The sequence below is a fragment of the Carassius carassius genome, chromosome 46, assembly GCF_963082965.1.
Source record: "Carassius carassius chromosome 46, fCarCar2.1, whole genome shotgun sequence".
NCBI lineage: Eukaryota > Metazoa > Chordata > Actinopteri > Cypriniformes > Cyprinidae > Carassius > Carassius carassius.
This window is the reverse complement of record NC_081800.1, coordinates 10207377-10221999: the sequence shown is the minus strand read 5'-3', so window position 1 is coordinate 10221999 and position 14623 is coordinate 10207377. Positions and strand designations below refer to the sequence as shown.

The following is a 14623-nucleotide window of genomic DNA, read 5'->3' as shown; positions in this document are numbered from 1 at the left end:
TCCCTGCTCCCAAGTCGTAAAACTTGTATCTCCGATAAAACATGATTTTGGGGAAATGTTGTGTTAATGTTGGTTCACAACAGTATATGATAGCAATATAAGGTATAATACCAACTTTAACAATACAATGTTGAATAACTCCAAAAATATGCTGTTTTTTTAATTTCCTGAAAAATAATGATTTTGGAGGTACGAGGATTCCGCCCGACAGCGACTATATATACATATATATATATATATATATATATATATATATATATATATATATATATGTATATATATATATATATATATATATATATATATATATATATATAGGCGGGACACTGGAAATTTAACAATTAGATATTTTAGTAATGACAATTATCTACATGAAAAAAATGGTGATCTCAAACTTTATTTTTACCCCTATTTTGGAGTTAATGTACTCTGCCTCTGCAAAACGTGAGAAGTCCCACCGAGGCAAAAGGCAGTATCTTGCACATCATCAATATTTGGTTGATAATCACCATTTACAAAATGGTTATAGTAAAAACTGTAATGTAATGTGACTGTATTAAGGTTTTATTTGTTTTGTTTTTTTTGTAACAAGCAGACTTAAAGTGAAAACATGAGTGGATACCGTGGATACCAATTTATTTGCTATGCTCAGTAACGTAAAAGGATGCTAGACATAGCATACAGTAATTGCTTTTATATTGGTTTGTATTTGTATTAGCTTTGTAACCTAAAAGAACGACTTGCAAACTGTTTATAGGCTACTGATTGTATAATTTATCATGCTAGCTATGGCATTCGAGTCCACATGCGTCCAACTAGAAGTGACGGCCTGATGAATAATCTGCATTACAAAAAGAAAAAAGAAAAGAAAAATCTTTAAAGGCTATTCATGATTACGTATTGCTGCCAAGGTATTTGGTCTTTACAGTCATTTGTTATATGGAGCTGTTTGGTAGACCGCAAACTATCTAATTCACTTGTCTACACCATAATTAAAATGTGGAAGACTTTATTTGACAGTAAAACAAAGGCAGAACACTGTATCTCCAATTTGGCACCGTAACTTCATATTGACGTGCGGCTAAACAAAGGCACAATGCCTTAACTCAATTTAAGCATTCCAAACTAAGTGAAAGAATGGTAACTGGTGTTATACTGTGCTCTGCCTTGGTTTCTCCGGGGCTTTTCGAAGTTACGGTTGAGACAGCCCATGATTTTTTCAGAAAAACAACGAGATTGACTCAAGGTACTTATACACATAATAAAGGATGTCTTGAATGTCCCTAAAATATCAATAACTTATTTTAGATGGAAGTCGAAGTTATGGTCTTTTACCTTTGTACGGCAGTATATATATATATATATATATATATATATATATATATATATATATATACTGCCGTACAAAGGTAAAAGACCATAACTTCGACTTTGAATATATATATATATATATATATATATATATATATATATATCCATCCATCCATCTATCATCTTCCGCTTATCCGGGGCCGGGTGGCAGGGGCAACAGTCTAAGCAGAGACGGCCAGACTTCCCTCTCCCTAGCCACTTCCTCCAGCTCTTCCGGGGGAACCCCGAGGCGTTCCCAGGCCAGCCGGGAGACATAGTCTCTCCAGCATGTCCTAGGTCTTACCCGGGGCCTCCTCGCATTGGGACATGCCTGGAACACCTCCCTGGGAAGGTGTCCAGGAGGCATCCGAAATAGATGCCCGAGCCACCTCAGCTGGCTCCTCTCGATGTGGAGGATCAACGGCTCTACTCTGAGCTCCTCCTGAGTGACCGAGCTTCTCACCCTATCTCTAAGGGAGCGCCCAGCCACCCTACAGAGAAAGCTAATTTCGGCCGCCTGTATCCGGGATCTTGTCCTTTCGGTCATGACCCACAGATCATGACCATAGGTGAGAGTAGGAATGTAGACTGACCGGTAAATCGAGAGCTTTGCCTTACAGCTCAGCTCCTTCTTCACCACAACAGACCGGTACAGCGACCGCATTACTGCTGAAGCTGCACCGATAAGTCTGTCAATCTCCCGTTCCATCCTTCCCTCACCCGTGAACAAGACCCCAAGATACCTGAACTCCTCCACTTGAGGCAGGAACTTTCCACCAACCTGAAGAGGGAAATCCACCCTTTTCCGACTGAGAACCATGGCCTCAGACTTGGAGGTGCTGATTCTCATCTCAGCCGCTTCACACTCGGCTGCATACCGTCCCATTGCACGCTGAAGGTCCTGGTCTGAGGAGGCCAACACGACAACATCATCTGCAAAAAGCAGCGACGAAAACGTATGGTCCCCAAACCGGACACTCTCCGGCCCTTGGCTGTGCCTAGAAATTCTGTTCATAAAAATTATGAACAGAACCGGTGACAAAGGGCAGCCCTGCCGGAGTCCAACATGCACCGGGAACAGGTCTGACTTACTGCCAGCAATGTGAACCAAGCTCTTGCTCCGGTCGTACAGGGACCAAACAGCCCAGAGCACCTTCCACAGGATTCAGCGAGGAACACAGTCGAATGCCTTCTCCAAATCCACAAAACACACGTGGACTGGTTGGGCAAACTCCCATGAACCCTCCAGCACCCTGGAAAGGGTATAGAGCTGGTCCAGTGTTCCACGACCGGGACGAAAACCACACTGTTCCTCCAGAATCCGAGGTTCCACTATCGGCCGAATTATCCTCTCCAGTACCCTGGCATAGACTTTCCCGGGGAGGCTGAGAAGTGTGATCCCCCTATAGTTGGAACACACTCTCCGGTCCCCCTTCTTGAAAAGAGGGACCACCACCCCGGTCTGCCAGTCCAGAGGTACTGTCCCCAACCACCATGCGATGTTGCAGAGGCGTGTCAGCCAAGACAGCCCCACAACATCCAGAGACTTGAGGTACTCAGGGCGGATCTCATCCAGCACACCCATTTGCGCACAAATGAGTTCAAATGTATTTGCTATTTAAACAAAGTGGCGGGCTGAAACAAGCTAATACACTGGTGCCTAGCCTTGTACTGGATGTATGATAGGGCCCTATATGTTCCGATTCTGATCAAATTGTGTATTTCTTTATGTAATGATTAATTGCAATAACACATCCAGAGACTTGAGGTACTCAGGGCGGATCTCATCCAGCACACCCATTTGCGCACAAATGAGTGCAAATGTATTTGCTATTTAAACAAAGTGTCAGGCAGAAACAAGCTAATACACTGGTGCCTAGCCTTGTACTGGATGTATGATAGGGCCCTATATGTTCCGATTCTGATCAAATTGTGTCTTTCTTTATGTAATGATTAATTGCAATAACACCTGAGACTTTATCTTCCTATAGTACAAGCCGAATGAGGAAGGCCAAACATATCACATACAGTTATGCTGTCCTGACATTCCCATCTGTTAAGAGTCATGTTGTTGTTATCTCCCTTCATATACAATATGCCACTTTCCCAGAATTTGTTCTGTCTGTTCAGTCTTCTTTTTAGGAGGATGATTCAGTGACTGAGCAATGACTTGTCTCCTTTTTTTATTATTATTTTAATTTTTTTGCAAAATGACTTTCCAGTGCTTGGTCATTAAGTGAAACTGTTTCCACCAGGGTGAACATTACTATTAAAACCGTCAGTGTCATTATAGATTCTTCTAAATGTTCAACATCAAGTGACCGGCTCATTTCTGATGATCTGTGGAACATGACGAAGCCAAAGAACTAAATATGTGCGTACCTTCCAACACTAAGACCTCAAAGCATATTGTTTTATTCAAGAGATATGATTGAAATATTTAGGTGGAATAGTAGATTTGATCTGAGTATTATGTGCCACATTCGAGTGTTCCTTTTCAGCGATGCAGCTTTGATCACAGCTAATGAATTGTGCATTGGAGCTCATGATTTAAATGCAACAATGCACTTACTCATAAAAGCCTTTTATTTATTTTTTGCAATACACTTTGACACAATCAAGCAAAACTAATAATTCCAGCTGTAATGAGCATCCACCTTGTAATGAAAGGCACTAAGAGAAATACAGTTAAGATAAAAGCATACGCATAACGACAAAGTGATCACAGATAGAGAAGAATATCTCTTTACATTTTAATTAAAAGGTTGGAAATTTTGTCAACATGTGCCTCTAATTAAGACAAAAACAATGAAGTGAATGTAGACAGCGAATGGGTCAGCAATAAAAGGTTTAATTAAATTAGATTCAATTTATGAAATATGTTTGTACAGAGACTATCATAAGGTTCTGTGAAGCATGTATAACTATTTTTTTCTGCACGATAAATAAACTAATTATATTTAGACCTCCTGGTCCATCGCGTAAGAAGGAACCAGTTTGCCCAAAGGCCAGTCGAAAGATCTCCTATGGTGAATTACTCGGGTAACCTGTGCATTTGCAGAAATGTGAGGTCCTGATTGTTGTTTATAGATCTTCAAGTATAGCACTTCTATACTCAAGAGGGCCAGGCATACATGCATGAATGTGTTTTTCAGGATTTCAAATAAAGTGCTGACCTAAGTGACCGGCAAGGTGTTTAGGCCATATAGCGTCACTGAAGCAGTAAAGTCCATGGCAGAGATCGCACAAGGGGAAGGTTATATCAGCTGCTGTGCGCTCTGCTTCAACATCTTACACTGGATTAAAATGAGGAATAATTCACACAAACAAAGACATTCATTCTCACCCTCATGCTCTAAACATTTTTTTTCCATCCAGATTTTCCATTTACTTATATATTAAATATGGAATACAGTTCAACATTTTGGGTCAGTAAGATTTTTTTAAGAGAAGTCTCACACTCATCAAGGCTGCGTTTATAAAAAAAAAAATGTATATAAACAATATAGTATTATTGAAGAAAATACCTGCTAGTATGGAAAACAAACGAGTGATTTGTTCAAAACTTCTATCATATTTTCACATAATAACTAAAGTCATACAGGTTTGGCATGAGGTTGAGTATGTGATGAGAGAATTTAAATTTAAACTACTTCTTTAAAACTTTGTCCAGTGTGTGGGATTACACATTTAAGAATATCTTTAACATCTGCTGATTCTATCCTGACATAACATCATATGAAAAATTAAGATGATCTACATTACATTTGGACATTCAAGGTGAACATGATGGCATCTGTTTACTGATTAAATTCAATTTAGTTTCCAGTGAGGGAGTTCTGTAAGTCTCAAGTCTCCATGCTGAGAGTTAATTACATGTGAATGTTTATACATTTTTAGTTCTCGTGGTCAGGTGCAGCATAAACCGTTTGGTTTGCTTTTATCTTTGGGGAGTAGATTTGCTGAAGTTTACAGTCGTGGGTTGATTTCCTGTGTTGTCTTTAGATGTTTTGTTTAAGTTGTCACTTTTGAGGCTATGTGTTAGTTCGAGACCTTTAAAGGCACAATATGTAATTTTTCTGCTTTAAAAATAGCAGATATCACTATATCTATGTTATATATTTTTTTTGTTGGGTACTTACATTATCCCGACAGTTTCCACGAACTTTCAAATCCGGAGAAAATTATAGTTTAATTAGAAGACACGGCACGTTTCTTTATTTCCATTTTGTCGCCCGTCTATGGCGTCATATAAACTTTGACCCCTCTAGTTTATCTAACTTCCTGCGGAACCGCCAAATACAAAGGTGAACAGAAGCAAAGACGAGACGAAGAAGAAAAAGTAGTAGCTAGCCTTGATCGAGACTATTATATTTTATATTTATATTGTTTATATTCGTATTTATACCTCAATCAATAACTTAGTTATGGATCATGATTATGCTTTGCCTGCACGTTCTGTGAAGCGCAAACGTACGGGTGAAATAAATGACCTGAGAAGGTTTTGGGATGAAGAAGAAACGAGACACGGGTAAATATTGGAGTTGCATTTCCAAGATAGAGAGAGCTTCGTGACAAGCTGAAACTACAGAGAGATGCTTGCATTCTAATAAACAGGTATGCATCCATTCAGCTAAATATATCTATCCGTATATTTTGTGAAACGATGATGTCTTGTGTAAAACGCAGACGGACTAGCTCTCATGTAGAGTATAATGTAAATCTACATGTGTTCTATATCTAGCTGGATAAAGTAGCTTCAAATGCAATTCTCTATCTTGTTCGATATCATAGTATAAATGTAGCCTAATTATAATTATTAACGAAAGGCAACCGTGTTTTTTTAACATATATTACTACTAGCTATATGGAATATTGATTTGATATGGGTCTGATAATTCATATATCTCTCTGTTAGAAAATACGTGATTGTCAAAATACTAAGGCCGGTGAAACACTGGCTGCGTGGCGTCTCTGCTGTGTGCCAGAAGCGTGGCGCGCTGCTGCTGCTGTAGGTGACATAGAGGGAGACCGCCAACAGACCAGGCTCTTGTCTTCATGACAACAATATCTATACTTCATGTTGAACATAAATATAAAGCCTACTGATAAAGGACACCGTCAACAGTATTGACGGCAAAATAGACTATGTTTGACAGGTGCAATATTTGAAAATCGATAATTATTTATTTATTTTTTAAATTACATTTGTATCTGAATTTATGTCAACCTATAGACTTTCAAACATCAAAATGTCATGAATTAATATGTATTTGTGTACAAAATTACATATAAACATATTTTCCTATTATATTTTGCCTGGATACGCTTCCAACACGCGTGCGTGTCGCGTGAAAAATAGGCGTCGGTTCTATTTCTAGCATGCACACGTTTTCTGCGCGGCTCGAGCCGGGCCTGAGACACGCGTCTCACGCAGGCAGTCTGCAAGCTCTAATCTATTAACATGTGAGCCGAATTAAAAACTGACACGCCATGCAGCTGAGACGCTTGCGCCACGCATCCAGTGTGTCGCCGGCCTCAGTTAAAATGAGTGAGGAATGTGGGGAGCGACAGAGCGTGTGTTCCAATGAACAACAACTCCCATGAGCCTACGCTCTTTCCCGACGTCATCAAAGTACGTCTCATGTTATTATTTTGATTGAGTGACCCCTGGTGGCCAAAAATTCCATACTGCACGTTTAAGGACTGCCCAATGAATGCCAATAAAACACAATGTATGCCTGCCTTAGTTAGTTAGACTTTTGATAACTACAGCACCACAAAGCACTCAAAGAGTCTCACTGTCTTCTGTTCTGTGTTTCCAACGAGTGCAAACAAAGTTTAACATTATTAATCCAGCAAACCTTGAATCCACTGCAAGAATGACCCGATGTTCTGGATATTCAGCCTTATTCAACTGACAGAAATTAACTGATGTAGTGCCACTGATGGCCTCTCAAGTCAGGCTTCAAAATAATTCCCCGAACTGACAAAAACTGAATTGAACTTTTAATGTAGATTAACATCATATTGAAATGACGTATATGTATCGAAAATGGCCTTAATAAATGTACCATGACCCTGACGAGTCATTTGAAATCCATGGTGATTTTATTTTTAGTTAAGTGAGCAGACCATACGTTATGTGAGCATGTGCAGTCAGAGATGTAAAAAAAAATTTAAAAAAATATTGAATACCTTCTGACAGCTACTGTATACATCTCCAAGCACTGAGAAAAAGACATTTTCTTTTTTTTTCTCTGTATGTGTGTCTGTCCATACATGAAATACACATGAATAATTTATAATCAGTCACACTCTGTACACTATAATATGCACAGCTACTGTATAGTATGCTACTGTACTGTATATATTTTGCAAGCCCTGCTAATTTATTGGTAACAATTTCATTTCATCAGCTTTAATAATGGTATGGGACTAATAGCGTATAAACTCATATTTAATGAGCCAATGAAGTTAGACACCCTGAATCACTGGCACATTGACTACACACCAATGAGTAAATAATAAACTCACTGTGTTCTTCATATAGCATTATTGCATCTTTCAGCTAATGGAGGTCAGTCATAAAGTGATATAATTATTAAAAACATTTTACACATAAGACCCAAAATCAAAAAACAGAACCATCAGTCACAAAGCATCACAACAGCCAAACAGCATTTACTCTTAATTTAAGGCATGGCAGGGTAGTGCTAATGCTGTTATGCAGCTTCATATTCATTCCTCCTTGTAATGTACTGTCTTCAGTCCAGTGAGAGAGGATCAATTCATTACAGCTCCTGTATTGATCTGACAGGCCCCAGCTGAGCCAACTGGAAGAGAACTCTCTCCAAATGTCCATATACACACCTTTACCTGAAAGCTGTTCCAGGGATTTCAGAGTAGGAAAATGGATTGACAGACAGATGGACAGACAGCACGAGGAACAAGCAGACAGGTGGATGTACATACCCGTACAGACATAAATGGATAGACAGACAAACCAATGAAAGGATGGATGAACAGATGGAAGGATAGATAATGCATGACAATGACAATGCATGGATAGACAACCACATGGATGGATGGATGGATGGACGAAAGAACAGCAAGACAGACACATGAATGGATATGCATGGATAGACCAATGGATGGATGAACAGAAGAATAGAGGAATGGACAGAAAGATGGATGGATTGATATATGTGCCTAAATAGATATATAACCCATTGATGGATGGATGTGATAATATTGATGAATGAATGGATGGATTTATCTTCCAAACAAACAGGAAGACAAATATATGGATGCATGTGCAGAGATAAACACACAACACCCAACCAATGGACAAATTAATATATAATACGAACAGACAGACAGATGCAGGGATGGATTAATGTATGCACATAGACAGATAATCCATCGATGTATGAATTGATGGGATAATAAGTGATTGATGAATGGATGGATAGATGGCTGCAGGGATGGAGGAGTAAGATAGATTGATGAAAAAGTTAATAAGTGATGGATGGATGGATGGACAGGCAGACAGATGAACATAAGTTCACAGAAAGGATGGATGGACGAATTGACAGATGGATGAACATACTGTACAAACAAACAGAGGGATGGATGGATGGTTGAATGTGAATATTCAAGATGGATGGATGAATGCACACAGATGGACAGACAACCCATGGATGGACAGATGGATGGATGGATGGAAGTACACAGATACACATAAAAACCCAAGAATAGATGGATCTACGGATCCATGAATGGAAAAATGGTTGGATTGACTCAGAAAGATGAATGGGTGGAAAGGCAGACAGACAAATAGATAAACAGACAAAGAAATTGATGCATGGATGGATAGACAGTCAGACAGAGGGATAGTCAGACAGACAAATGGATGGATGGACAGTGTTACATCTTCCATCATTTAAATTTCCTCATCCCTTACATCATGACACTTATGAAATAATCAGCCATCCAGTAACTTCCTCAAGAGTGAAAAACAGTCAAACATCTGACACTTCAATCTGTTTTAACTGCGAAAAGACACTAGTCAATGTCATCAGACAACCTAGACACAAACAGAGATAAAACTCACGGAAATCGCTCAAACTTTCCCGGAATGACTACTTTCAGAGAGAGCATTGACTCAGCATTTAGACCAGTACAACACAAACTGATTAGAATGATGCGTATACGGTTTGATCCTGCCACTGGGTCGATGCTTCTGATTGTCTGAGATTGGTGAAAACGCTGGTCTAGCAGGAAAGCTCTTCTCTTAAAGAGGCAAGAAACAGCACTGCAGAAGTAAACCGCTTACATCCACATTCCTACACGCAAACACATGATTGATTCACACAGCAGAACATACAAGAAGGAGACAAAACAATACATTATGACAGTGAAAAAAAAGAAAACATCACAGCCTTCACAGCTGAAATCATCAACAGCACTCATCCAAGAAAAAGCAATGATACATCAGACTCATAATCATACACTTTCCCTCAATGAGGGAGGGACCGTAAACACATTCGTGGCCTCCACACATGCTGGCAGATGAAGAAGGTGGTTGAGCTGGGCCTGAGTGGGTGACGGCCTAAAGACAGAACAGGAAACTGAAGCTGCCCGATGATTAGTCTCTGGTACATCACTATGCGCCATGTGCAGTACAATATCATTACGGTACAGCCAGATGGACAGTTCAGACCATGTCAGTATACAAAACCAAAATGACTCTGCCTTCTTGAAAAATGACAATTGCATCATCATTTACTCATCATCATTTGTGAAGCACACAAAAAAAACATACTTTAAAGAATGTTGGTGACCAAACATTTTGATGATGACCATCGATTTCCACTGTTTGGGGGGAAAGACATAAGATTCCTCAAAGTATCATCTTATATGTTCCACAGAAGCAAGAAACATATAGGTTTGGAACAGCATGATGGTGAGTATGATAGTATGATGTAAGATGACAGAGGTAACATTCTTGAGAGAACTAACCCTTAAGACAGGTCTAAATTTGGCACAACATCCTGTTCCTTTGCTGCCTATCCCACAATTCTACAAGGTAAATGAAATTTAAAACATCTATTACGGTATATATATATATATATATATATATATATATATATATATATACTTTATACTATATACTTTCAGCACATCATTCCATTTACTCTTAAATATAAAGGTTCCAGCAGCAATGCCACAGCAGAGCCATTTTCGTTCTCCCAAAATAACCTCTCAGTGAACTGTTCTTTAACCATCTTTTTTTTTATTTCCTAGTGTGAAAAAAAAAATGAAGAACTATGAAGAATCTTTAGTGGAACAGAAAGTTTCTGTGGATATTAAAGCTTCCTCGTGGAACCATAAATGCCAATAAGGAACCTTTATTTTTAAAGGAAAACACCACTAAGTTCTTCCCTCAGTTTATACGAGTTGATAGTGCCTGCACTCAATCACTGTAGCACGCAGCGCCACTATGCTAGTATTTAGCTTAGCACCATTCATTCCTTAGGGTCCAAACAGGGATGCATTTAGAAGCCACCAAACACTTCCATGTTTTCCCTATTTAAAGACGGTTACATGAGTAGTTACACGAGTAATGGTGTATGGTGTATAAATATTGGGCTCCTCGTATTGAAATTATATTAGTAAAGAAGTAGTAACATGTTGAAACCATAAATAATAATAACGGAAAAGAATTAAAAGGAAATAGGAAGGCACAAAATCGGGAAAAGGAAGACAAATTGTCATGATTAGTTATGATATAGATTTCTGATCTATGATTGTAGCTTCTACTCGTACAGTGAATATACATTTTGTAACACAACACAGGCATGGAGAGAGAAAGGGGAGAGGGTGGGGAATGAGGGGGTGGAAAGCTAAGGTAATTGAGAGAAAGCTTGTAAACAAACACAAAGACTGAGGATGGAGGGTGAAAATTTATTTCACGTCGCTAGGCCCCAACGAGCTGTCGATAGAGATCAAAGCCAGCTGGTTGAGATGGTTGTGCATTTGGGGTCTCAGCTGTAGTACAGTGGATGTTAAATATGGTCTACTGACTCTCAATTACTTTAAACGGATGGTTCAATCAAAAATTATACACACATATTAAAGTATTTTGAAAGCAAAGAGAGACACGTTCCTTAGATCATTTGTGATGCTTCATGGCAGTGGGTGGAGTTATTTTGGTGGTCTCTGAACACTGCGACTTTCGATTAACAACCTCAGCTTACAACAGTTCTGACTATAATGGTTTATAAGATATTGTTAAAAATCTATTTCTACTTCAGAAACCTGACTGTTTAGCTCTGTAAAGAAAGTTTAACAGGTCTGGGCAGAATTTAAATGTTTTGCTTTAACATCTCATAAAGGTACCGCGCCTAATTTGTGAAATATCAGTGTGCACCAAACAGAACTGCAAAATTCCAACAGGTTTCCTATTCAAAGAAGAAGTCCTGCCCTATATCTATGCCACTGGATGAGACAGTGTAAGAAAAAAAATAAGAAAAAAGAATGACCACTTTTAGTACTGAACTGTCCACCGCAGCAAATAATCTCTTCAGTCGCTGTGGCGAAGGTCTGTCTACTGTCAGGATGACGAGGTTTTCCTCATGGCTCTCAAAAAACATCCACAACGGTGCATTGCACTATTACCATTACTGAATCCATAACCTATAATTTATTAAAATTAATATATTAAGTTCCATCCTGTTTTGACTTGTCAGCTTACCTGATGATGACATACATGACCAAGCAGTTTCCCACCAGCCCCACCACACAAACGATCATGTAGACCACTGCTATGGTGATCTTGACACCCCTTGGGAATAAGCTGTCAGTCCCATTGAAGGTGCTGAAGTTGTTCTGGAACAGGGAATCATTGCACAGATGGAAGCGTCTGGGGTCAGCAAAGCCGGTGGAATCATTTGTGCATTCCATGAATACAGCTATTACAAAAAAAATAAATACAAATAAAATGCTGAGTGAGGCACACTCTCCATGCTATCTATCTCACATCTTCTATGATTAACACGTTTTCAGTTTTCTTTTTCACATTTTTGTGTATAAAAAAAGTAAGGTTATACTTTTAAGGTGTCATTGTTATTGTGTAATTATACATTTAATACTTAGTAAATTGAATTAAAAACATGTACTTACTGCTGGGTTAGGATTAGTGTTTGGTAATCATGCTTGATTTACTGTTATTGCTATAATACAGTATTGCAAGTAATGTAGCAAGGATACTAGTGTTACCAAAAGTAATACACAAATAAATAAAAGTACATATAAAATTGTCTAGATTGTTTCCTAATCTAGTTGTCATCGTACAGTACATAATAAATATCGTTGGCTCTTTGGAATTGCTTTCGTTCCTCTTTTGTAAGTTCGGATAAAAGTGTCTTCTAAATGTATAAATGGAAACAAAAAATACACATTAAACCAATACTGATTTAAAATATTATTAATATTTGAAAAAAAAAAGTTTGTTTGCCAAATTTAAGTTAGTGTAACCAATATGCTGGCAGCCATTTTGTTGTCATGTGACATGAAAACAAACCACTCTCAAGGTTTTGACCATATAAAAAAAAAAGAAAAAAAAAAAAAGAAGAAGAAGATTGTTAGTTCAGGTCACATGGAGTAACTGTTAATATTCATGAAACGAAAACAATTTGATTTTTATTTATTTATTTATTTATTTAGAAAACATGTTTGGAAAAATGTTTACTTCAAAACCAACAAGAACACAAAGATAATAATATTAAGAACTTGAAACGTGTGTTTTATATTATACATTTTTTAAAAATGTTCCGTTTGTATCTCTGACAATATTTATCGTCATTGACCCACATAGATGTTGCTACAGTTGATGATGTCCATGTGATATGCAAGGCGTATAGTGAACGATATACTGTACTGTCAACAGTTTGCGCATGAAATGCATCACACTGTTTGGCTATAGATAAAACAAACCACACATGCCAAATTCCCGGTAACGTTCACACCAAGCAAAAGTCCAAACACCGGTCCAATCATTTATCACATCGCTTTAGTATGGTTCAAATAGAGCAACACATACCGCTGTTTGAAGAAATCCCGTGTGATCGCTTATGCGTCCGGGTCCTGCAAGCACGCAAGGAATTCTAGTTTCCGCTATTCTTTCTGTTTTAAGCAGCCTCGGAGCTCTGTTTCCAACAGAACACAGATATTCACATCACTGTGTATTTTAGGCAAAAGAGAAACAATGTTTTTTCTTTCTTTGCGAGCGCAGTGGGAGAGGGAGGTACGCTAAAGCACTTGCTTGTTGTTGCGAATCTTCAGCAGCGACTTACATCTCTCTCTCTCTCTCTCTCTCTCTCTCTCCTGGCACGCGCTAACTCAAAGGCTGATTACGCAGCGGTGTGGCGCGCGCATGCAGGGGTCAGGGGCGCGCGCGCGCTCGTCTGAACAGGTGTCTTGTGTTGAAGGAGAGACATTGTAACTATGTTTTACATACACACACACACACACACACACTTGTTTGTTTCTATGAAAGGTGGGGACATCCCATAGGCGTAATGGTTTTTATACTGTACAAACTGTATATTCTATGGCCTTACACCAACTCTACAGCTAAATCTAACCTTCACAGGAAACTTTGTGCATTTTTACTTTCTCAAAAAAAAAACTCATTCTGTATGATTTATACATGTTTTGAAAAACGGGGACATGGGTTATGTCCTCATAAGTCACCCTCTCCTTGTAATACCTGTGTCATACCCATGTCATTATACAAAGTTGTGTCCTGATATGTCACAAAAACAAGAGCAAACACACACACACACACACACACACACGCACACATATTATCAATTGAATGAAAACAATGTTCAAAATAAACTAGAATAAACAGGCAAATTACTAAAATCATAATAAAACCTGAACTAACTGAAATAAACTTCAACAGAACTAAAATAAATAAATACATTAACAAACAAATACATAAATAAATAGAGTAACCTTGAGAAAAACTTGATAAACTTGGCTCAGTAAATATACTATAAGGTATACAATTTTATTTTATACCTTAAAACATATTTGGAAAAAAATATGCTTACTTGAAATAACAATACAATATAGATAACATTATGAAAAACGTATTTAATTTAATTTAATTTAATTTAATTTAATAATAAAGGGTAACATTTCTTATTTTCAGAAAAAATAAAAAAATAAAATGTAAATAAATCTACATCCAGGACATTTC

At 38.1% G+C, this 14623-nt stretch overlaps 1 protein-coding gene across 1 annotated transcript in view; it reads right to left on the bottom strand.

The window, feature by feature from the left end:
• LOC132129611 (delta-type opioid receptor-like) overlaps nt 1–13704 on the bottom strand; it is a 39704-nt gene extending 26000 nt beyond the window's left edge. The window contains exons 1-2 of the mRNA XM_059541250.1: nt 13457–13704; nt 12110–12326 (exon numbers count right to left, since the gene is read on the bottom strand). Of these exons, the coding sequence (XP_059397233.1) occupies nt 12110–12318 (209 nt within the window). The 5' untranslated portion in view covers nt 12319–12326; nt 13457–13704. The remainder of the gene's footprint in view (nt 1–12109; nt 12327–13456) is intronic.
• Nucleotides 13705–14623: the final 919 nt, after the last annotated feature.